General features: G+C 45.6%; 1 protein-coding gene across 2 annotated transcripts in view; it reads right to left on the bottom strand.

Annotated features, from left to right (window-relative positions):
• Window positions 1-555: 555 nt before the first annotated feature.
• The window catches only part of CHST1 (carbohydrate sulfotransferase 1), a 39954-nt gene continuing 16619 nt past the window's right edge, over window positions 556-23890 (bottom strand). The window contains exons 1-2 of one of the 2 annotated variants that reach the window (XM_075280782.1): window positions 5651-5730; window positions 557-2658 (exon numbers count right to left, since the gene is read on the bottom strand). In XM_075280782.1, the coding sequence (XP_075136883.1) occupies window positions 1345-2607 (1263 nt within the window). In that variant the 5' untranslated portion in view covers window positions 2608-2658; window positions 5651-5730 and the 3' untranslated portion in view covers window positions 557-1344. Of the gene's footprint in view, window positions 2659-5650; window positions 5731-23890 lie in introns of those variants that run through there. The other variant, XM_075280783.1, reaches the window with a different exon arrangement.

The following is a 23890-nucleotide window of genomic DNA, read 5'->3' as shown; positions in this document are numbered from 1 at the left end:
CTATGGAAAATCCTTGACCTGTGAATATGGGGCCTCTTCCTTTTCTGGATAGAAATACCGGGGAGTATTGGTGGTTCACAAGATGGCGGAGTCCCAATGACATGGCCTCATGTACCTTTCCTTGGCCTTGGTTGACTTGGTATAGACAGTAGTGGCATAAAACTTAAGATGCCCCATGAAGGTCTGATCTCCAGGGCCAAACCTCTGAGACCACAACTGTATTATACCAAGTATATATGGATTCATGAAAACTCGGATATGAAGGCCTCTAGACGGTCCACACTGGAGACCAAGACTCCTTGCTTCATGATCCTCGGAGGAGTGTCGGGGGAGGTGGGGACTCCAAGGATAACAGATCCCTTTAATTCAAGGAGTCCTGGTCTCCAGATTCAGTCTAGAACTGTGGGCAGTCCGGACTGTGTTTGCCCGTTTGTTGGAGGATCCAGGTCCTTGATCTGCAGAGATCCTGACGGTCAAGCAACCACTTACCTGACATGGATGAGACATCACCTTATGGCCCCATGTAAAGAAGAAACCTACAAATGTGAAACGTCTGAGAACCCGAATCTGGATTTTGTCATTTATTACCAGTTCTGAAACATTGTTATTGCTGATTCCTCTTTATTTTTGAAACGTCACATCTATAAATCCAAGACAATTGTTCCGATTGTTCTACTGATCCGGGGCATAAAAGACACGATAATCATCTTCAATGCATCTTTATAAACATTTATAAATAATACAACATGATCCAAAAAATTTGTGCAAATTCCTTCAACCAGAGTCCTCTACAGCATCGAGCGGACAGTCAGAGCAATCGTACGTGTCAGAAGAATCTACCTTGTGTTTTGGTTTATGTAAACATTGTAACACCCTCTGCAGCCATACAAGAAATAAGAAAGGACTGTATCGTGACCGGTGGGGGCAAGAAACCCTCTAACTATGCCTATTCTATGGAAGTTAGCCGGATAGGGTCACTATGGCACCTGCTCAACGGCCAATGGATTCCCATAACCCGTCTCATGGTTAACGCCCCTTGAAGTCTCTCCTCGCCGATCCTGCATTGCTTTGTGGAGAACAGTTTGGGCCTTTTTATGGTACTTTTGTTTCTATTGAACTGAACTAATAAAACATTTTCAAGTTTCGCAGAGGTAAAAACCCCCGATTTTGTTTCATGTGCTTTATTACCCCTCCCTCGCTAGTGCAACTTTTTGTTTTGTTTTTTTTTCCCCAGAGCAAGAAACAAGATGAAGAAGGAAATGTCCTATAAAAAATAAACTTTCCACCAATATTCTGCCTGTTGTTGGTGAGATCTTCAGTCTTTAGGGACCATTAAATTAACCATCACAAAAACGGGGTAAAAGCTCTGTCCTCGATGAGGCTGTAGGAAAGGTTCCTCAAGTCCTGGGAAGAGCTCACAGTTTTGTACCCCAGCTGGACCAGGACTTGTTGGCAGGCGTTCTGGGTGAATTCTACAATGTCATACGATAACGTTAGTCTCCAGCTTTCGGCCGTTGCGGCAGAGTTTCTGACTGTGCCATATTTGTGTTTGGCAGAGGATTGGTCTCCTCGAGTGTTATTTAGGATCCATCTTTCGACATTGGCATCCAATGGAATGCCCACAAAGTCGTAGATCTCCTCCATCTTTTTCATGGGGTTTCTAGCCAGATCTTCGTATCTCAAGAGCATGTAACGACCCTTTAACCAAAGAGGCCGGCTTAGGCCTGTAGAGACTGAATTTAAGAAGTCCTCACAGACTGTGGTCAGTTGCGTAGAGTCTAAGTTGTATGGTCTACGACCGGTGGCCCTCCAGATCCTCCACAACCTATATGTGTCCCTGAATGTCTCGCTACGAGAAGCCAATATGCCTCGTGGATCCCTTACCAGCTGGATCACCTTTAAGTTCAGTCTGGGATCTTCCACCAGCGCTCGTAAGTCATTCACCTCAGGGACACGCACGGTTTTGATGGCCACATGTCCATGATCTTTACAAGACTCCATGGCCAGAGTCAGATTTAGGCTCCCACATTTCTTGACGCAGTCTCCCTCCTCTAGGTAGATGTCGGTGGGTCCCAGTGCGTCACAGACTGGAGGGGAGCACAGAGCTTTACTGGCGCCTCTTCGGAATAACCGGTCCGTGGTATGGTTGACCGGCTGTGGCTTTATGTAGTTCTCCATGAAGTACAAGTCACAGTCATAAAGACTTCTTAAAAGGTCTCTGCTTGCGCCCAACATCACGCGCCTATCGGTGGAGCTCTTACTGGGAGTCATTTTGGGTATCAGGGTATACTGGACATGGTAAAGTGGCTCAAACAAATAGAAGACGTCCGTGTGTTGGTTAAAGAGTTGTCCTACAAAGGAAGATCCGCTGCGAGTGGTCGCCAAGATAAGGATGTGAGTCTTTCTGGATAGATTGGCGGTTATCAGCTGACCATCTTCACAGAGGCGATCAGGAGATTCTGTGGGGTCTTGTCCAGGGCTACAATTATTTGGGTTGGGGATTGGGCACATGTGAAAGGATTTGGTGGTGAAGGTCCGGATGGCTGTGTACTGTATAGCGATAGAGGCCAGCGCTAGTAAGAGGACAGCCTTCCAAGAACATTGCATGGCTGGAAACCGTCATTGAGCCTCGCAAAGGTATTCTGGTGTGTACTGTACCTATGGGAAGGAGAAAGAGATGTAATTATATAGGAACATATATATATATATATATATATATATATATATACTACACCTGCTATGACATCAATAACAGGTCATCTGGAGGACCTTTATATAAGGGACACATCTCATCTTTAGAGATGAGCGAGTACTGTTGGGATCAGCCAATCCGTACAGCACGCTCCATAGAAATGAATGGATGCACCTGGTACTTCCGCTTTGACGGCGGCCGGCCGCTTAACCCCCCGCGTGCCGGCTACATCCATTCATTTCTATGCGAGCGTGCTGTTCGGATCGGCTGATCCCAACAGTACTCGCTCATCTCTACTCATCTTCTCTCACTTCTCATTGCCCATTACCTTGGACCTTATTATGCAGGGGCCGCTCAGTCTACACCTTGCGCAGGGGCTGCTCAGTCTTCACCTTGTGCAGGGGCTGCTCGGTCTACACCTTGTGCAGGGGCTGCTCGGTCTACACCTTGTGCAGGGGCCGCTCAGTCTACACCTTGTGCAGGGGCCGCTCAGTCTACACCTTGCGCAGGGGCTGCTCAGTCTTCACCTTGTGCAGGGGCTGCTCAGTCTACTCCTTGTGCAGGGGCTGCTCGGTCTACACCTTGTGCAGGGGCCGCTTAGTCTACACCTTGTGCAGGGGCCCCTCAGTCTACACCTTGTGCAGGGGCTGCTCGGTCTACACCTTGTGCAGGGGCCGCTTAGTCTACACCTTGCGCAGGGGCCGCTTAGTCTACACCTTGTGCAGGGGCCCCTCAGTCTACTCCTTGTGCAGGGGCTGCTCAGTCTTCACCTTGTGCAGGGGCTGCTCGGTCTACACCTTGTGCAGGGGCCGCTCAGTCTACACCTTGCGCAGGGGCCCCTCAGTCTACACCTTGTGCAGGGGCTGCTCAGTCTTCACCTTGTGCAGGGGCTGCTCAGTCTTCACCTTGTGCAGGGGCTGCTCAGTCTACACCTTGTGCAGGGGCCCCTCAGTCTACTCCTTGCGCAGGGGCCCCTCAGTCTTCACCTTGTGCAGGGGCCGCTCAGTCTTCATCTTGTGTAGAGGCCCCTCAGTCTACTTGTGCAGGGGCCCCTCAGTCTACTCCTTGTGTAGGGGCCACTCAGTCTAAACTTGTTAAATTCTCACATAATGAGATTTCTGATTTATGGATTAGGAGACGGGAGAAGCTCAGTTAATGGGTAGCAGAAAAAAAAAATCTCTGTCTCCCTGCAAAGGAGTCAAATTCTCCGGCACCTCCACGGTAATGAGATGCTCTGCTCACTTCTCACTGCTCTCTGCTCACTTCTCACTGCTCTCTGCTCACTTCTCACTGCTCTCTGCTCACTGCTCACTTCTCACTGCTCTCTGCTCACTTCTCACTGCTCTCTGCTCACTGCTCTCTGCTCACTTCTCACTGCTCTCTGCTCACTTCTCACTGCTCTCTGCTCACTGCTCACTGCTCACTTCTCACTGCTCTCTGCTCACTTCTCACTGCTCTCTGCTCACTGCTCACTTCTCACTGCTCTCTGCTCACTTCTCACTGCTCTCTGCTCACTTCTCACTGCTCACTTCTCACTGCTCTCTGCTCACTTCTCTCTGCTCACTGCTCACTGCTCTCTGCTCTCTGCTCACTTCTCACTGCTCTCTGCTCACTTCTCACTGCTCTCTGCTCACTGCTCTCTGCTCACTTCTCACTGCTCTCTGCTCACTTCTCACTGCTCTCTGCTCACTTCTCTCTGCTCACTGATCTCTGCTCACTGCTCTCTGCTCTCTGCTCACTTCTCACTGCTCTCTGCTCACTTCTCACTGCTCTCTGTTCACTTCTCACTGCTCACTGCTCACTTCTCACTGCTCTCTGCTCACTTCTCACTGCTCTCTGCTCACTGCTCTCTGCTCACTTCTCACTGCTCTCTGCTCACTGCTCACTTCTCACTGCTCTCTGCTCACTTCTCACTGCTCTCTGCTCACTTCTCACTGCTCTCTTCTCACTTGCACTTTCGTGCGAGGGAATATTTCAAGGTGCACTTACTGCAATGTCCCGAGAGTCATCAAGGTGTAAGATAATAGCCACTACTTACATTTTGGGGATTTTTGGATGCATTTCAGGTTTTCTTTACATCCAATAATAGAAATTCTGATAGGATTTTTTTTTTGCATGTGATTTTTTAATCCAGGGAGGGTCGAAGGGAAAAGAGGACGGGACCGACCTGAGATGACCAAATACCATAAAGCAGCATTGTGCTCTGTCTATACCCATAATGGCCCATAAAATGAGTTTACCATTGATTCTATATGATCTATGAAGATATCACTGGGACCCCCGACCATCATGAGGATGGGGATCCCTGAGCGCCCCATGTGATTGAAGCAGTGGTTTGCATGCTCAGCCTCCTCTCCATTGACTTCTATGGGGCTTCCAGAACGCTATAGAAGAGAATGGAGCAATGACGGCACCATGGCTCTGCACACAGGGGGCACACGAGACACCCAGGTCATACAGCTTGTGGTCGGACTCCCACTGATCGGACACCTATCCCCGATACTGCAGATAGGGAGTCAGGCTCTATCCTCGCGGCCATTGTATTTTATATCTTGCAGCCACATATTTTACATTCATTCGCCATTTTTAACGTCCGTTTCTCATAGTTTTTTCTGGACTTTTATAAAACAGATACATTTCACCGCCATCTTATTTCTATCCACAAATCCAAAGGCATTTTGACAGCTACTAAAAATGGACCCATTGACTTCCAGCCAAAAATAGGACCTTCGCAATTTGTTACAGCACATTGAGTTCTCCTGCAGCACCCCCGCAGGTGAAATTAGGCATTACATGGTGTTAATAAGAATCAATGGGTTTTGTCTGTATAATATATGAACACGTCTGGTCCTCCAGAGCAAGAAGACGCTCTCGGTGGTCTCTGATTCACCTAAATTATGGAGGACCCTAAACGACAGACCCCCACCCTACTATTTGGAATTTCCTTGGAGCACTTACCATAAAATAGGCAAATCTGGTGCCCTGGCCCAATAGCAGTGACGGGGGAAAGTCTTGGAATAAATCTTGGCACGATTCTTCTCCGATAAGTCACCTCTAGAAGAAAACCATGACAAGGTCAGTGACTGCAGAAGGAGCAATGCTTCATAGTGACAGCCGGGGGAGCGGAAAGTGACCCATGAAAGTCCAATCCCCTCCGCGGTCACATGTAAGTGCCCTCCGTATATACTATTTGGATCTCCCTGGTGAGTATATACCGTATCCTTCCACATTAGTGTCTATAATACATGGACTAGCCATCCAGAAGAAGGTATCCTTGTATATGTCTGTGTACACACTGCCCAGTATATACGCATCTGCCTTATGTATACATACAGACTTACATTATATCTACGTGAGGGTATAGCGCACACAATATGACACTTCATATACGGTTACTCCAGACCCAAAGAACGGCGCACAACCCCGGCCTGGCGTCATCTAACCCTTCCATCACTTTCCTTGGCCGCGCTCTCACAGTCACCTGACTGGCGGCCATATTGTATCCTCAGGAGCCGCCATGCAGTACAATCTTTCAGGCCAGTCATGTGACCAGAGGTCCTTGTGCAGAACCTACAGTGTATTATATGAGATATAACATCCGACACTCCCTGATAATGTTCTGCAGTGAATACACGTTACGAGGCCTTGCAGAGCGCAGCGGCACAAACACTTCTTAAAAGCACAGCAATAAATAGATTTTCCTGGCCGGAGCAAACTTAGCAAAAAATCCATAGATCCCGCGATGCAGAGAAAGCACCTAAAGAAACGGAAAGCACACACGGCACGAGCCGCCATGGTCCATACTATACCCAGAGGAGTCACCACCAAGCCAGTGCTCCGCAGATGGGTTATAGGTAACATTGCATCTAAATTAGAATTTGCTAATATGTATCTGTATTATTTATCCTCCATGATCGGTACGGCTCCGCTCCCTGTGATTGGTGCAGTGCCATTCTCTATGATTGGTACAGTGTTGCTCTCTGCGATCAGTTTTATCTCGCTCCCCGTGATCGGTGCAGTGTTGCTCCCTGTGATCAGTGTGGCGTCACCCTCAGTGTTTGGTGCAGTGTCGTTCCCTATGATTGGTGCAGTGTTGCTCCCTGTGATCGGTGCAGTGTTGCTCCCTGTGATCAGTGTTGTCCCGCTCCCTGTGATGGGGACTGTGTCGTTCCCTATGATCGGTTCAGTGTTGCTCCCTGTGATCAGTGCTGTGTCGTTCCCTGTGATCAGTGTGGCTCTGTGATTGGTGCAGTGCCATGCTCTATGATCGTTGCGGTGTTGTTCCCTGTGATTGGTGCAGTGCCATTCTCTATGATCGGTGCAGTGTTGCTCTCTGCGATCAGTTTTATCTCGCTCCCCGTGATGGGTGCTGTGTTGCTCCCTGTGATCAGTGTGGCGTCACCCTCAGTGTTTGGTGCAGTGTCGTTCCCTATGATCGGTGCGGTGTCGCTCCCCGTGATGGGTGCTGTGTCGTTCCCTATGATCGGTGCAGTTGCTCCCTGTGATCGGTGCAGTGTTGCTCCCTGTGCTCAGTGTTGTCTCGCTCCCCGTGATGGGTGCTGTGTCGTTCCCTATGATTGGTGCAGTGTTGCTCCCTGTGATCGGTGCGGTGTTGCTCCCTGTGATCAGTGTTGTCTCGCTCCCTGTGATGGGGACTGTGTCGTTCCCTATGATCGGTTCAGTGTTGCTCCCTGTGATCAGTGCTGTGTCGTTCCCTGTGATCAGTGTGGCTCTGTGATTGGTGCAGTGCCATGCTCTATGATCGTTGCGGTGTTGTTCCCTATGATTGGTGCAGTGTTGCTCCCCGTGATGGGTGCGGAGTTGTTCCCTATGATCGGTGCAGTGTTACTCCCCGTGATGGGTGTGGTGTTGCTCCCTGTGATCAGTGTTGTCTCACTCCCCGTGATCGGTGCTGTGTCGTTCCCTGCGATCGGTGCGGCACCCCTTTAATTCAATATTGCGTCTCATTATTTAGCTCAACATGGATCAGATTTGTCCTAAAGTTTCCCGGCCCAATACAAATGAACCAGGACAAGTCTCTACATTTAGGGCCGGCATTGGGATGATGTTTTTTCTCCTCGTCGTGACTCATGACCATCAAGGCAAGAGACTTACAACTTCCTGACGGATCTTTCTAGACGCCTTCCATACTAATATAAATCTGCGAGAATTTATTAGCCGTGATTGGCACTTCCAGTAAGTCAGGCTGATGCACAAGAGGAATCGATGCAGAAGAGAACATGGAAAGACGAGCTTGTCTCATACATGAGGACAGTCCTGGAGGAAGGGACCAAGCAAGCAGGTCATGTAATGGGCCGCTGACAAGACGGCTCCAGCCAGGATGGGTCCCTTGGGCTATGTTTAGGCGCTGATCTGATCTTCTGGTCCTCCAATGGGTCGCAGGGTCCCCCATTGGCTATAATCAGGTCTGTCGGGTAGCCAATGTTTACATCACTGGGCAAATAGTCACAGGACTTTCAGTGGACGGACCGGGCGGACATTGGTGGCCGTAGCCTTATTCAGACAAGGGCAAAGATTTAGTTTAGTGACCCAGACTCCAGTGACTGAACCACCAGAATACCCTCCCCAGGACCCCCATCCTATTTGTACCCCCCGCCTTATTTTACCCTATGCAGAGGCCACATAACATTAGTGAGTGCGGAGAATTAAGGGGAGGGGATCAGGAACCAAATCCTCCTATCCCGGGTGGTTAATGGGAGGCGCCGGCACCAGAAGGGGCCCTATGGTAATCCCTCCAATGCCCCCAGGCTCGGGGCCTGTCCATGGTCTTCTATGAGTTCTATATTTGGGTCTGTACGCCCAGGTGACGGAATAGCCTTCCCGTTGCGCCCCCTCCTCCCCTCTCACAGCAGGGCTTGTGTTCCCCGTGTGTCTTTCCTACTGCTGCAGCCATTACAATGCAGACTTTGTCCAGCCGCGGCCGGTAAGACGCTGCGTATTCACCCTCGCAACTCCTCGACTGATGAAGCCATATCTGACACCAACCATGTGAACATGTGGCGTCTGATGTAAGAGGGTTCGCTGGTCCCCGAGGACACCACGGCCCATATAACTAATAGGATGTCCTAATAATGTAATGAGCCGACCCTATAGCGTATACGTGGGGGTCATTCTCCACCATCACATGACTGCTGTGTGAACACCGCCCTATCACCGCCGAGCTGCAGATTAACCCTTTCACTATGGCAGTGAGATAGAAAATCCCTGTAACCGACAGCCAGTCCTCCCGACTACCCAGACACACGCACCCCCGGCCTGACGTGTCCCCTTAATAATTCACTGCCAAACACCCCCAAATCTCCCATAGGAACAAAGGATCGGCAGGTGAAAATCTCAGAGACCCCCCTACACATTAGGCAGGATGGGCCTGGGGGGCAATTACATGAGGATACCCCGGGGGGTCTATACACATATGTAAATTACACAGATTAATATGTAAATGAGGGGATCACATGGGGGACGTCTGGTGTTATAAGGGCTATTCTTATATACATTAAGGGGTCATTAACCCCTTGTGGCTGGGGGCCACTGCCCGTCCATTAGACCTTTGTATTCGCACATATGGAGGAGCCCGGACAGGGAATGGCTGTAATATATATCACTGAGGTCACACCCCATAGAGATGACAGGGGGGTTATAGGGGCCTAACAATGACCCCCGGGCCCCAGAGAGACATGAGGGGCCACAGAGGGGCAAAAAGTGATTAATATTAATAAAACCTCCTTATTACTTTGCGTTTCGGCTTTTACTTTGTAAGAAACTGATAAATAATGAACAAGACGGACGACGAAATAAAGAGCAACATGGAGGAGCCGAATAACAAAACCCGAAACACCATCCGGAGCCGCCGACGTTCTGGTCATTCATGTTATCTCCCCTCCCCCAACCCCCAAAAAATACGAGCCAATGATAATTATATAACCTAAAGATAAGACTCTGCAATAACTCACAGAGAGATCACATGGAGATCACACAGCGATCACACAGAGAGATCAATTAAAGATCACACAGAGATCACAGAGAGATCACTTAAAGATCACACAGAGATCACATAGAGATCACACAGAGAGATCACTTAAAGATCACAGAGAGATCACACAGAGATCACAGAGAGATCACACAGAGATCACAGAGAGATCACACAGAGATCACAGAGAGATCACACAGATCACAGAGAGATCACACAGAGATCACAGAGAGATCACACAGAGATCACAGATCACATAGAGATCAAAGAGAGATCACATAGATCACAGAGAGATCACACGGAGATTACACAGAGATCACAGAGAGATGACACAGAGATCACAGAGAGATCACACAGAGATTACACGGAGATCACACAGAGATCACAGAGAGATCACACGGAGATTACACAGAGATCACAGAGAGATGACACAGAGATCACAGAGAGATCACACAGAGATTACACGGAGATCACACAGAGATCACAGAGAGATCACACAGAGATTACACGGAGATCACACAGAGATCACAGAGAGATCACACAGAGATCACAGAGAGATCACACAGATCACACAGATCACAGAGAGATCACACAGAGATCACAGAGAGATCACAGAGAGATCACACAGATCACAGAGATCACAGAGAGATCACAGATCACATAGAGATCAAAGAGAGATCACAGAGATCACAGAGAGATGACACAGAGATCACAGAGAGATCACACGGAGATTACACGGAGATCACACAGAGATCACAGAGAGATCACACAGAGATCACAGACAGATCACACAGAGATTACACGGAGATCACACAGAGATCACACAGAGATCACAGAGAGATCACAGATCACACAGATTACACGGAGATCACAGAGAGATCACACAGATCACAGAGAGATTACACAGAGATCACAGAGAGATCACGCAGAGATAACAGAGATCACACAGAGATCACACAGAGATCACACAGAGAGATCACTTAAAGATCACACAGAGATCACATAGAGATCACAGAGAGATGAGATAGAGATCACAGAGATCACACAGAGATCACAGAGATCACAGAGAGATGAGATAGAGATCACAGAGAGATCACACAGAGATTACACGGAGATCACAGAGATCACACAGAGATCACACAGAGATCACAGAGAGATCACACAGAGATAACACAGAGATCACACAGCGATCACACAGAGATCACATAGAGATCACAGAGATAACACAGATCACACAGAGATCACACAGAGCGATCACTTAAAGATCACACAGAGATCACATAGAGATCACAGAGAGATGAGATAGAGATCACAGAGATCACACAGATATCACACAGAGATAACACAGAGATCACACAGAGATAACACAGAGATCACAGAAAGATCACACAGAGATCACAGAGAAATCACACAGAGATCACACAGAGATCACAGAGAGATCACAGAGAGATCACAGAGAGATCACAGAGAGATCACACAGAAATCACAGAGATCACATGGAGATCACAGAGAGATGAGATAGAGATCACAGAGATCACACAGAAATCACAGAGATCACATAGAGATCACACAGAGATCACACACCACTAGATCACCAGAGACATTACAATAATCCGGGCTCTTATTGTTTCCCCCTCCAGTTTGCTAATATTGTGAAAAGGAGGAAACATTTACAGCTGAGACGTCTTCAGTTCTGCCTGAGAACAAAGGTCCAAGAACTCAACGTCCTGCACAAAACAAGTGTATAGTTGTGTATATAGTTGTATAGTGCTGTGTATATAGTTGTATAGTGCTGTGTATATAGTTGTATAGTGCTGTGTATATAGTTGTGTATATAGTTGTGTATATAGTTGTATAGTGTTGTGTATATAGTTGTGTATATAGTTGTATAGTGTTGTGTATATAGTTGTGTATATAGTTGTATAGTGCTGTGTATATAGTTGTATAGTGCTGTGTATATAGTTGTGTGTATAGTTGTGTATATAGTTGTATAGTGCTGTGTATATAGTTGTATAGTGCTGTGTATAGTGTTGTGTATATAGTTGTATAGTGCTGTGTATATAGTTGTATATATAGTTGTATAGTGCTGTGTATATAGTTGTATAGTGCTGTGTATATAGTTTTATAGTGCTGTGTATATAGTTGTATATATAGTTGTATGGTGTTGTGTATATAAATAAACAATAATAATAATATATAGTTGTATAGTGCTGTGTATATAGTTTTGTATATAGTTGTATAGTGTTGTGTATATAGTTGTATAGTGCTGTGTATATAGTTGTGTATATAGTTGTGTAGTGCTGTGTGTATAGTTGTATATATAGTTGTATAGTGTTGTGTATATAGTTGTATAGTGTTGTGTATATAGTTGTATAGTGCTGTGTATATAGTTGTATAGTGCTGTGTATATAGTTGTGTATATAGTTGTATAGTGTTGTGTATATAGTTGTATAGTGTTGTGTATATAGTTGTACAGTGCTGTGTATATAGTTGTATAGTGCTGTGTATATAGTTGTGTATATAGTTGTACAGTGCTGTGTATATAGTTGTATAGTGCTGTGTATATAGTTGTGTATATAGTTGTATAGTGTTGTGTATATAGTTGTATAGTGCTGTGTATATAGTTGTATAGTGCTGTGTATATAGTTGTGTATATAGTTGTATAGTGTTGTGTATATAGTTGTGTATATAGTTTTGTATATAGTTGTATAGTGCTGTGTATATAGTTGTGTATATAGTTGTATACATAGTTGTATAGTGTTGTGTATATAGTTTTGTATATAGTTGTATAGTGTTGTGTATATAGTTGTATAGTGCTGTGTATATAGTTGTGTATATAGTTTTGTATATAGTTGTATAGTGTTGTGTATATAGTTGTGTATATAGTTGTATAGTGTTGTGTATATAGTTGTGTATATAGTGTTGTGTATATAGTTGTATAGTGCTGTGTATATAGTTGTATAGTGTTGTGTATATAGTTTTGTATATAGTTGTATAGTGTTGTGTATATAGTTGTGTATATAGTGTTGTGTATATAGTTGTATAGTGTTGTGTATATAGTTGTATAGTGCTGTGTATATAGTTGTGTATATAGTTGTGTATATAGTTGTATAGTGTTGTGTATATAGTTGTGTATATAGTTGTATAGTGTTGTGTATATAGTTGTGTATATAGTTGTATATTGTTGTGTATATAGTTGTGTATATAGTTTTGTATATAGTTGTATAGTGTTGTGTATAGTGTTGTGTATATAGTTGTATACATAGTTGTATAGTGTTGTGTATATAGTTTTGTATATAGTTGTATAGTGTTGTGTATATAGTTGTATAGTGCTGTGTATATAGTTGTGTATATAGTTTTGTATATAGTTGTATAGTGTTGTGTATATAGTTTTGTGTATAGTGTTGTGTATATAGTTGTATAGTGCTGTGTATATAGTTGTGTATATAGTTTTGTATATAGTTGTATAGTGTTGTGTATATAGTTGTATAGTGCTGTGTATATAGTTGTGTATATAGTTTTGTATATAGTTGTATAGTGTTGTGTATATAGTTTTGTATATAGTTGTATAGTGTTGTGTATATAGTTGTATAGTGCTGTGTATATAGTTGTGTATATAGTTTTGTATATAGTTGTATAGTGCTGTGTATATAGTTGTGTATATAGTTTTGTGTATAGTTGTATAGTGCTGTGTATATAGTTGTGTATATAGTTTTGTATATAGTTGTATAGTGTTGTGTATATAGTTGTATAGTGCTGTGTATATAGTTGTGTATATAGTTTTGTATATAGTTGTATAGTGTTGTGTATATAGTTGTGTATATAGTTGTATAGTGCTGTGTGTATAGTTGTATAGTGCTGTGTATATAGTTGTGTATATAGTTTTGTATATAGTTGTATAGTGCTGTGTATATAGTTGTGTATATAGTTTTGTGTATAGTGTTGTGTATATAGTTTTGTGTATAGTGTTGTGTATATAGTTTTGTGTATAGTGTTGTGTATATAGTTTTGTGTATAGTGCTGTGTATATAGTTGTGTATATAGTTTTGTATATAGTTGTATAGTGTTGTGTATATAGTTGTATAGTGCTGTGTATATAGTTGTGTATATAGTTTTGTATATAGTTGTATAGTGTTGTGTATATAGTTTTGTATATAGTTGTATAGTGTTGTGTATATAGTTGTATAGTGCTGTGTATATAGTTGTGTATATAGTTGTGTATATAGTTGTATAGTGCTGTGTATATAGTTGTGTATATAGTTGTGTATATAGTTGTATAGTGTTGTGTATATAGTTGTGTATATAGTTGTATAGTGTTGTGTATATAGTTGTGTATATAGTTGTATAGTGCTGTGTGTATAGTTGTATAGTGCTGTGTATATAGTTGTGTATATAGTTTTGTATATAGTTGTATAGTGTTGTGTATATAGTTTTGTGTATAGTGTTGTGTATATAGTTGTGTATACAACTGGTATACAGAGGATGGCGTCTCCATGGTTACAGACTACACTGTCACTCGTAGACCCCTCCTCAGTATCTGCAGAATTCCCAGTTACATGTATGGGGGGGGGGGGGATCCAGCACAGAAAGGGTGCAGAGCGATGCACCATATGTGCTATAATGCCCGGGGGCAGAGGCAGGGTGTGCCGGGTGTTGGGGGGCTGCAGGCGGTCGCCCAATATTGACACTGCTTTCTCTTAGTAAATATTCTGTTCCTGTATTTGGCAGAGCGGACTATTCAAACAGCAGCCGAAACCTGGACAAACAGGGAGACGATCCCCAAATCTGACGCCGCGAGAGCTGGAAATTTCCACATCTTATTAGCAGAAAGAACGGCCGCCTGTACTCTAAAGAGAGCGCCATGTGCGAGACTCCGATACTGTAACACATTGTATACTACAACACCGTCATACAGTCACACATCATATACTACAACACCGTCATACAGTCACACATCATATACTACAACACCGTCACACAGTCACACATCATATACTACAACACCGTCATACAGTCACACATCATATACTACAACACCGTCATACAGTCACACATCATATACTACAACACCGTCATACAGTCACACATCATATACTACAACACCGTCATACAGTCACACATCATATACTACAACACCGTCATACAGTCACACATCATATACTATAACACCGTCATACAGTCACACATCATATACTACAACACCGTCATACAGTCACACATCATATACTACAACACCGTCATACAGTCACACATCATATACTACAACACCGTCATACAGTCACACATCATATACTACAACACCGTCATACAGTCACACATCATATACTATAACACCGTCATACAGTCACACATCATATACTATAACACCGTCATACAGTCACACATCATATACTACAACACCGTCATACAGTCACACATCATATACTACAACACCGTCATACAGTCACACATCATATACTATAACACCGTCATACAGTCACACATCATATACTATAACACCGTCATACAGTCACACATCATATACTACAACACCGTCATACAGTCACACATCATATACTACAACACCGTCATACAGTCACACATCATATACTACAACACCGTCATACAGTTACACATCATATACTACAACACCGTCATACAGTCACACATCATATACTACAACACCGTCATACAGTCACACATTATATACTACAACACCGTCATACAGTCACACATCATATACTACAACACCGTCATACAGTCACACATCATATACTACAACACCATCACACAGTCACACATCATATACTACAACACTGTCATACAGTCACACATCATATACTACAACACCATCACACAGTCACACATCATATACTACAACACTGTCATACAGTCACACATCATATACTACAACACTGTCATACAGTCACACATCGTATACTACAACACCGTCATACAGTCACACATCATATACTACAACACCGTCATACAGTCACACATCATATACTACAACACCGTCATACAGTCACACACTATGGCACTACTACAACACCGTCATACAGTCACACATCATATACTACAACACCATCACACAGTCACACATCATATACTATAACACCGTCATACAGTCACACATCATATACTACAACACTGTCATACAGTCACACATCGTATACTACAACACCGTCATACAGTCACACATCATATACTACAACACCGTCATACAGTCACACATCATATACTACAACACCGTCATACAGTCACACATCATATACTACAACACCGTCATACAGTCACACATCATATACTACAACACCGTCATACAGTCACACATCATATACTACAACACCTTCATACAGTCACACATCATATACTACAACACCGTCATACAGTCACACATCATATACTACAACACCGTCATACAGTCACACATCATATACTACAACACCATCACACAGTCACACATCATATACTACAACACTGTCATACAGTCACACATCATATACTACAACACCGTCATACAGTCACACATCATATACCACAACACCATCATACAGTCACACATCATATACTACAACACCGTCATACAGTCACACATCATATACTACAACACCGTCATACAGTCACACATCATATACTACAACACCGTCATACAGTCACACATCATATACTACAACACCGTCATACAGTTACACATCATATACTACAACACCGTCATACAGTCACACACTATGGCACTACTACAATACCGTCATACAGTCACACATCGTATACTACAACACCGTCATACAGTCACACATCATATACTACAACACCGTCATACAGTCACACATCATATACTACAACACCATCATACAGTTACACATCATATACTACAACACCGTCATACAGTCACACACTATGGCACTACTACAACACCGTCATACAGTCACACATCATATACTACAACACCTTCATACAGTCACACATCATATACTACAACACCGTCACACAGTCACACATCATATACTACAACACCGTCATACAGTCACACATCATATACTACAACACCATCATACAGTCACACATCATATACTACAACACCATCATACAGTCACACATCATATACTACAACACCGTCATACAGTCACACATCATATACTACAACACCTTCATACAGTCACACATCATATACTACAACACCGTCATACAGTCACACATCATATACTACAACACCGTCATACAGTTACACATCATATACTACAACACCGTCATACAGTCACACACTATGGCACTACTACAACACCGTCATACAGTCACACATCATATACTACAACACCATCACACAGTCACACATCATATACTACAACACTGTCATACAGTCACACATCATATACTACAACACCATCACACAGTCACACATCATATACTACAACACTGTCATACAGTCACACATCATATACTACAACACCATCATACAGTCACACATCATATACTACAACACCGTCATACAGTCACACATCATATACTACAACACCGTCATACAGTCACACATCATATACTACAACACCGTCATACAGTCACACATCATATACTACAACACCGTCATACAGTCACACATCATATACTACAACACCGTCATACAGTCACACATCATATACTACAACACCTTCATACAGTCACACATCATATACTACAACACCGTCATACAGTTACACATCATATACTACAACACCGTCATACAGTCACACACTATGGCACTACTACAACACCGTCATACAGTCACACATCATATACTACAACACCATCACACAGTCACACATCATATACTACAACACTGTCATACAGTCACACATCATATACTACAACACCATCACACAGTCACACATCATATACTACAACACCTTCATACAGTCACACATCATATACTACAACACCGTCATACAGTCACACATCATATACTACAACACCGTCATACAGTTACACATCATATACTACAACACCGTCATACAGTCACACACTATGGCACTACTACAACACCGTCACACAGTCACACATCATATACTACAACACCGTCATACAGTCACACATCATATACTACAACACCGTCATACAGTCACACATCATATACTACAACACCGTCATACAGTCACACATCATATACTACAACACCATCATACAGTCACACACTATGGCACTGATACAACAACCATAATACACACTAGCAGGTCACATGACCTCCTCATTGTGCCCAGTAAACAATTGTAGAAGACAACCATCTCCCGGCACCACCACTAGGGGGCTCCACCACTGTTCCGCACATCCGGTGACGCTCGCAGGGGGATGACGCATTTATCATTATTTCTCTACTAATTGAGGTGAGATGATTCACATTTGGCAGATTTTACCTCTCAGTCACTTCCTGGAACGTCTCTGCACTTTCTGCTGCTACTGAATCATTTGGCGGTAATTATGGAGTCTAATTATATCATCGTTATAGTCAATTCACTTCAATTAAAGGAACCTAAAGAGAAAATAATGGCAGTGGCCTCTTCCATCATGAAGTAGATGCCCTCATTAGGTGGAGCTCATCAGTCTGCAGTCACCACTAGGTGGAGCTCTTCAGTCTGCAGTCACCACTAGGTGGAGCTCTTCAGTCTGCAGTCACCACCAGGTGGAGCTCTTCAGTCTGCAGTCACCGCTAGGTGGAGCTATTCAGTCTGCAGTCACCGCTAGGTGGAGCTGTTCAGTCTACAGTCACCACTAGGTGGAGCTATTCAGTCTGCAGCCACCACTAGATGGAGCTCTTCAGTCTGCAGTCACCACTAGGTGGAGCTATTCAGTCTGCAGTCACCTCTAGATGGAGCTCTTCAGTCTGCAGCCACCACTAGATGGAGCTCTTCAGTCTGCAGTCACCACTAGATGGAGCTCTTCAGTCTGCAGTCATCACTAGATGGAGCTCTTCAGTCTACAGTCACCTCTAGGGGGAGCTCTTCAGTCTGCAGTCACCACTAGGGGGAGCTCTTCAATCTGCAGTCACCACTAGGTGGAGCTCTTCAGTCTGCAGTCACCACTAGATGGAGCTATTTAGTCTACAGTCACCACTAGGTGGAGCTATTCAGTCTGCAGTCACCACTAGATGGAGCTCTTCAGTCTGCAGCCACCACTAGATGGAGCTATTCAGTCTGCAGTCACCTCTAGATGGGGCTCTTCAGTCTGCAGTCACCACTAGATGGAGCTATTTAGTCTACAGTCACCACTAGGTGGAGCTATTCAGTCTGCAGTCACCACTAGATGGAGCTCTTCAGTCTGCAGCCACCACTAGATGGAGCTATTCAGTCTGCAGTCACCTCTAGATGGGGCTCTTCAGTCTGCAGTCACCACTAGATGGAGCTATTTAGTCTACAGTCACCACTAGGTGGAGCTATTCAGTCTGCAGTCACCACTAGATGGAGCTCTTCAGTCTGCAGTCACCACTAGGTGGAGCTATTCAGTCTGCAGTCATCACTAGATGGGGCTCTTCAGTCTGCAGTCACCACTAGGTGGAGCTCTTCAATCTGCAGTCACCACTAGATGGAGCTCTTCAGTCTGCAGTCACCACTAGATGGAGCTCTTCAGTCTGCAGTCACCACTAGATGGAGCTCTTCAGTCTGCAGTCACCACTAGATGGAGCTCTTCAGTCTGCAGTCACCACTAGATGGGGCTCTTCAGTCTGCAGCCACCTCTATATGGAGCTCTTCAGTCTGCAGCCACCTCTAGATGGAGCTCTTCAGTCTGCAGCCACCTCTAGATGGAGCTCTTCAGTCTGCAGTCATCACTAGGTGGAGCTCTTCAGTCTGCAGTCATCACTAGGTGGAGCTATTCAGTCTGCAGCCACCTCTAGATGGACCTCTACAGTCTGCAGCCACCTCTAGATGAAGCTCTTCAGTCTGCAGCCACCTCTAGATGAAGCTCTTCAGTCTTCAGCCACCTCTAGACCGAGCTCTTCAGTCTGCAGTCACCACTAGATGGGGCTCTTCAGTCTTCAGCCACCTCTAGATGGAGCTCTTCAGTCTGCAGTCACCACTAGGTGGAGCTCTTCAGTCTGCAGCCACCACTAGATGGGGCTCTGTAGTCTGCAGTCATCACTAGATGGAGCTCTTCAGTCTACAGTCACCTCTAGGTGGAGCTCTTCAGTCTGCAGTCATCACTAGATGGAGCTCTTCAGTCTGCAGTCACCACTAGGTGGAGCTCTTCAGTCTGCAGTCACCACTAGGGGGGAGCTCTTCAGTCTGCAGTCACCTCTAGGTGGAGCTCTTCAGTCTGCAGTCACCACTAGGGGGGAGCTCTTCAGTCTGCAGTCACCTCTAGGTGGAGCTCTTCAGTCTGCAGTCACCTCTAGGTGGAGCTCTTCAGTCTGCAGTCACCTCTAGGTGGAGCTCTTCAGTCTGCAGTCATCACTAGGTGGAGCTCTTCAGTCTGCAGCCACCTCTAGATGGAGCTCTTCAGTCTGCAGTCACCTCTAGATGGAGCTCTTCAGTCTGCAGTCACCACTAGATGGAGCTCTTCAGTCTTCAGTCACCACTAGATGGAGCTCTTCAGTCTGCAGTCACCTCTAGATGGAGCTCTTCAGTCTGCAGTCACCACTAGGGGGAGCTCATTGTATACAGACAGGTCTCATTGATCCCAATAAGATTTCAAACACTCCCCTAGTGGCAATGGCCAATAGAACGGTGTCAGGACCTTTCCCGTATCATATAGGGGGATCTTTCTGTTCAGACACAGTCCAGGAGGGGGTCAGAGGTCGCAGAACCCCCCCCCCCCCCCATCCCCTGTCAGACATTCCTAACGTGCTGGAAAATAAGAAATATGAGGTCAATGTTCCTTTTATAAATTGAGTATTTCTTCAGGTGAGGAAAGCGCAGTGTGAACGAAGCAGAAGAGCTGGGAGATGCCGGGGGAGGTTTCTGCCTCTTCCTCCCACAGTCTCGTTGCGCCGCGTTACGTTTATTTGCATAAATTATGTTATTATACGTTTGTAACAACAAATCAGTCACTTTATAATTAGGTAATGGCGGCTCACGGGCGACGCAGCAGAGCCCAGAGTGTTACATGGAGCAGCAGAGACGCCGCACACACCCGGGGGCATCACTAGTGCAAAATACCTGCCACGTGCCCCAAATGTCCCCCGACAATCCGAGGTACCAACGCCCCCCACCATTACAGCAGCGAGGGGAGAGGCACCCTGATATCTAGATGGGTCTATGGAGCATGAAGGGGCGTCAGGGAGGGAAGACTGGGGGGCATCATATCTATTACTAATGGGGGGAACACTGGGGGTATTATTACTAATGGGGGCACACTGAGGGCATCATATCTATTAGTGATGGGGGGCACACTGGGGGGGTCTTACTACTAATGTGGGGCACACGGGGGGGTATTACTACTAATGTGGGGCACACGGGGGGGTATTACTACTAATGTGGGGCACACGGGGGGTATTACTACTAATGTGGGGCACACGGGGGGGTATTACTACTAATGTGGGGCACACGGGGGGGTATTACTACTAATGTGGGGCACACGGGGGGTATTACTACTAATGTGGGGCACACGGGGGGGTATTACTACTAATGTGGGGGTATTACTACTAATGTGGGGCACACGGGGGGGTATTACTACTAATGTGGGGCACACGGGGGGGTATTACTACTAATGTGGGGCACACGGGGGGGTATTACTACTAATGTGGTGCACACGGGGGGTATTACTACTAATGTGGGGCACACGGGGGGTATTATTACTAATGTGGGGCACACGGGGGGTATTACTACTAATGTGGGGCACACGAGGGGTATTATTACTAATGTGGGGCACACGGGGGGGTATTATTACTAATGTGGGGCACACGGGGGGTATTATTACTAATGTGGGGCACACGGGGGGTATTATTACTAATGTGGGGCACACGGGGGTATTATTACTAATGTGGGGCACACGGGGGGGTATTACTACTAATGTGGGGCACACGGGGGGTATTATTACTAATGTGGGGCACACGGGGGGGTATTATTACTAATGTGGGGCACACGGGGGGTATTATTACTAATGTGGGGCACACGGGGGGTATTATTACTAATGTGGGGCACACGGGGGGGTATTATTACTAATGTGGGGCACACGGGGGGGTATTACTACTAATGTGGGGCACACGGGGGGTATTATTACTAATGTGGGGCACACGGGGGGTATTATTACTAATGTGGGGCACACGGGGGGTATTATTACTAATGTGGGGCACACGGGGGGTATTACTACTAATGTGGGGCACACGGGGGGGTATTACTACTAATGTGGGGCACACGGGGGGTATTACTACTAATGTGGGGCACACGGGGGGTATTACTACTAATGTGGGGCACACGGGGGGGTATTACTACTAATGTGGTGCACACGGGGGGTATTACTACTAATGTGGGGCACACGGGGGGTATTATTACTAATGTGGGGCACACGGGGGGTATTACTACTAATGTGGGGCACACGAGGGGTATTATTACTAATGTGGGGCACACGGGGGGTATTATTACTAATGTGGGGCACACGGGGGGTATTATTACTAATGTGGGGCACACGGGGGGTATTATTACTAATGTGGGGCACACGGGGGTATTATTACTAATGTGGGGCACACGGGGGGGTATTACTACTAATGTGGGGCACACGGGGGGTATTATTACTAATGTGGGGCACACGGGGGGGTATTATTACTAATGTGGGGCACACGGGGGGTATTATTACTAATGTGGGGCACACGGGGGGTATTATTACTAATGTGGGGCACACGGGGGGGTATTATTACTAATGTGGGGCACACGGGGGGGTATTACTACTAATGTGGGGCACACGGGGGGTATTACTACTAATGTGGGGCACACGGGGGGTATTATTACTAATGTGGGGCACACGGGGGGTATTATTACTAATGTGGGGCACACGGGGGGTATTATTACTAATGTGGGGCACACGGGGGGTATTATTACTAATGTGGGGCACACGGGGGGTATTATTACTAATGTGGGGCACACAGGGGATATTACTACTAATGTGGGGCACACGGGGGGGTATAATTACTAATGTGGGGCACACGGGGGGGTATTATTACTAATGTGGGGCACACGGGGGGTATTACTACTAATGTGGGGCACACGGGGGGTATTACTACTAATGTGGGGCACACGGGGGGGTATTATTACTAATGTGGGGCACACGGGGGGTATTACTACTAATGTGGGGCACACAGGAGGTATTACTACTAATGTGGGGCACACGGGGGGTATTATTACTAATGTGGGGCACACGGGGGGTATTATTACTAATGTGGGGCACACGGGGGGGTATTATTACTAATGTGGGGCACACGGGGGGTATTATTACTAATGTGGGGCACACGGGGGGGTATTATTACTAATGTGGGGCACACGGGGGGTATTATTACTAATGTGGGGCACACGGGGGGTATTATTACTAATGTGGGGCACATGGGGGGTATTATTACTAATGTGGGGCACATGGGGGGTATTATTACTAATGTGGGGCACACGGGGGGTATTATTACTAATGTGGGGCACACGGGGGGGTATTACTACTAATGTGGGGCACACGGGGGGTATTATTACTAATGTGGGGCACACGGGGGGTATTATTACTAATGTGGGGCACACGGGGGGTATTATTACTAATGTGGGGCACACGGGGGGTATTATTACTAATGTGGGGCACACGGGGGGTATTATTACTAATGTGGGGCACACGGGGGGTATTATTACTAATGTGGGGCACACAGGGGATATTACTACTAATGTGGGGCACACGGGGGGGTATAATTACTAATGTGGGGCACACGGGGGGGTATTATTACTAATGTGGGGCACACGGGGGGTATTACTACTAATGTGGGGCACACGGGGGGTATTACTACTAATGTGGGGCACACGGGGGGTATTATTACTAATGTGGGGCACACGGGGGGGTATTATTACTAATGTGGGGCACACGGGGGGTATTATTACTAATGTGGGGCACACGGGGGGTATTATTACTAATGTGGGGCACATGGGGGGTATTATTACTAATGTGGGGCACACGGGGGGGTATTACTACTAATGTGGGGCACACGGGGGGGTATTAGATAGTAATTAGTAACCTGCGTAAGGTTTCCATCGCCCTCAGACGCTGCAGAGCTGCAATCACGTCCTCGCCGGGCGCCGTTC

The sequence above is a fragment of the Leptodactylus fuscus genome, chromosome 7 (assembly GCF_031893055.1).
Source record: "Leptodactylus fuscus isolate aLepFus1 chromosome 7, aLepFus1.hap2, whole genome shotgun sequence".
Classification (NCBI taxonomy): domain Eukaryota; kingdom Metazoa; phylum Chordata; class Amphibia; order Anura; family Leptodactylidae; genus Leptodactylus; species Leptodactylus fuscus.
Note: the sequence above shows the minus strand (reverse complement) of the source record. Positions and strands in the feature narration are given on the sequence as shown.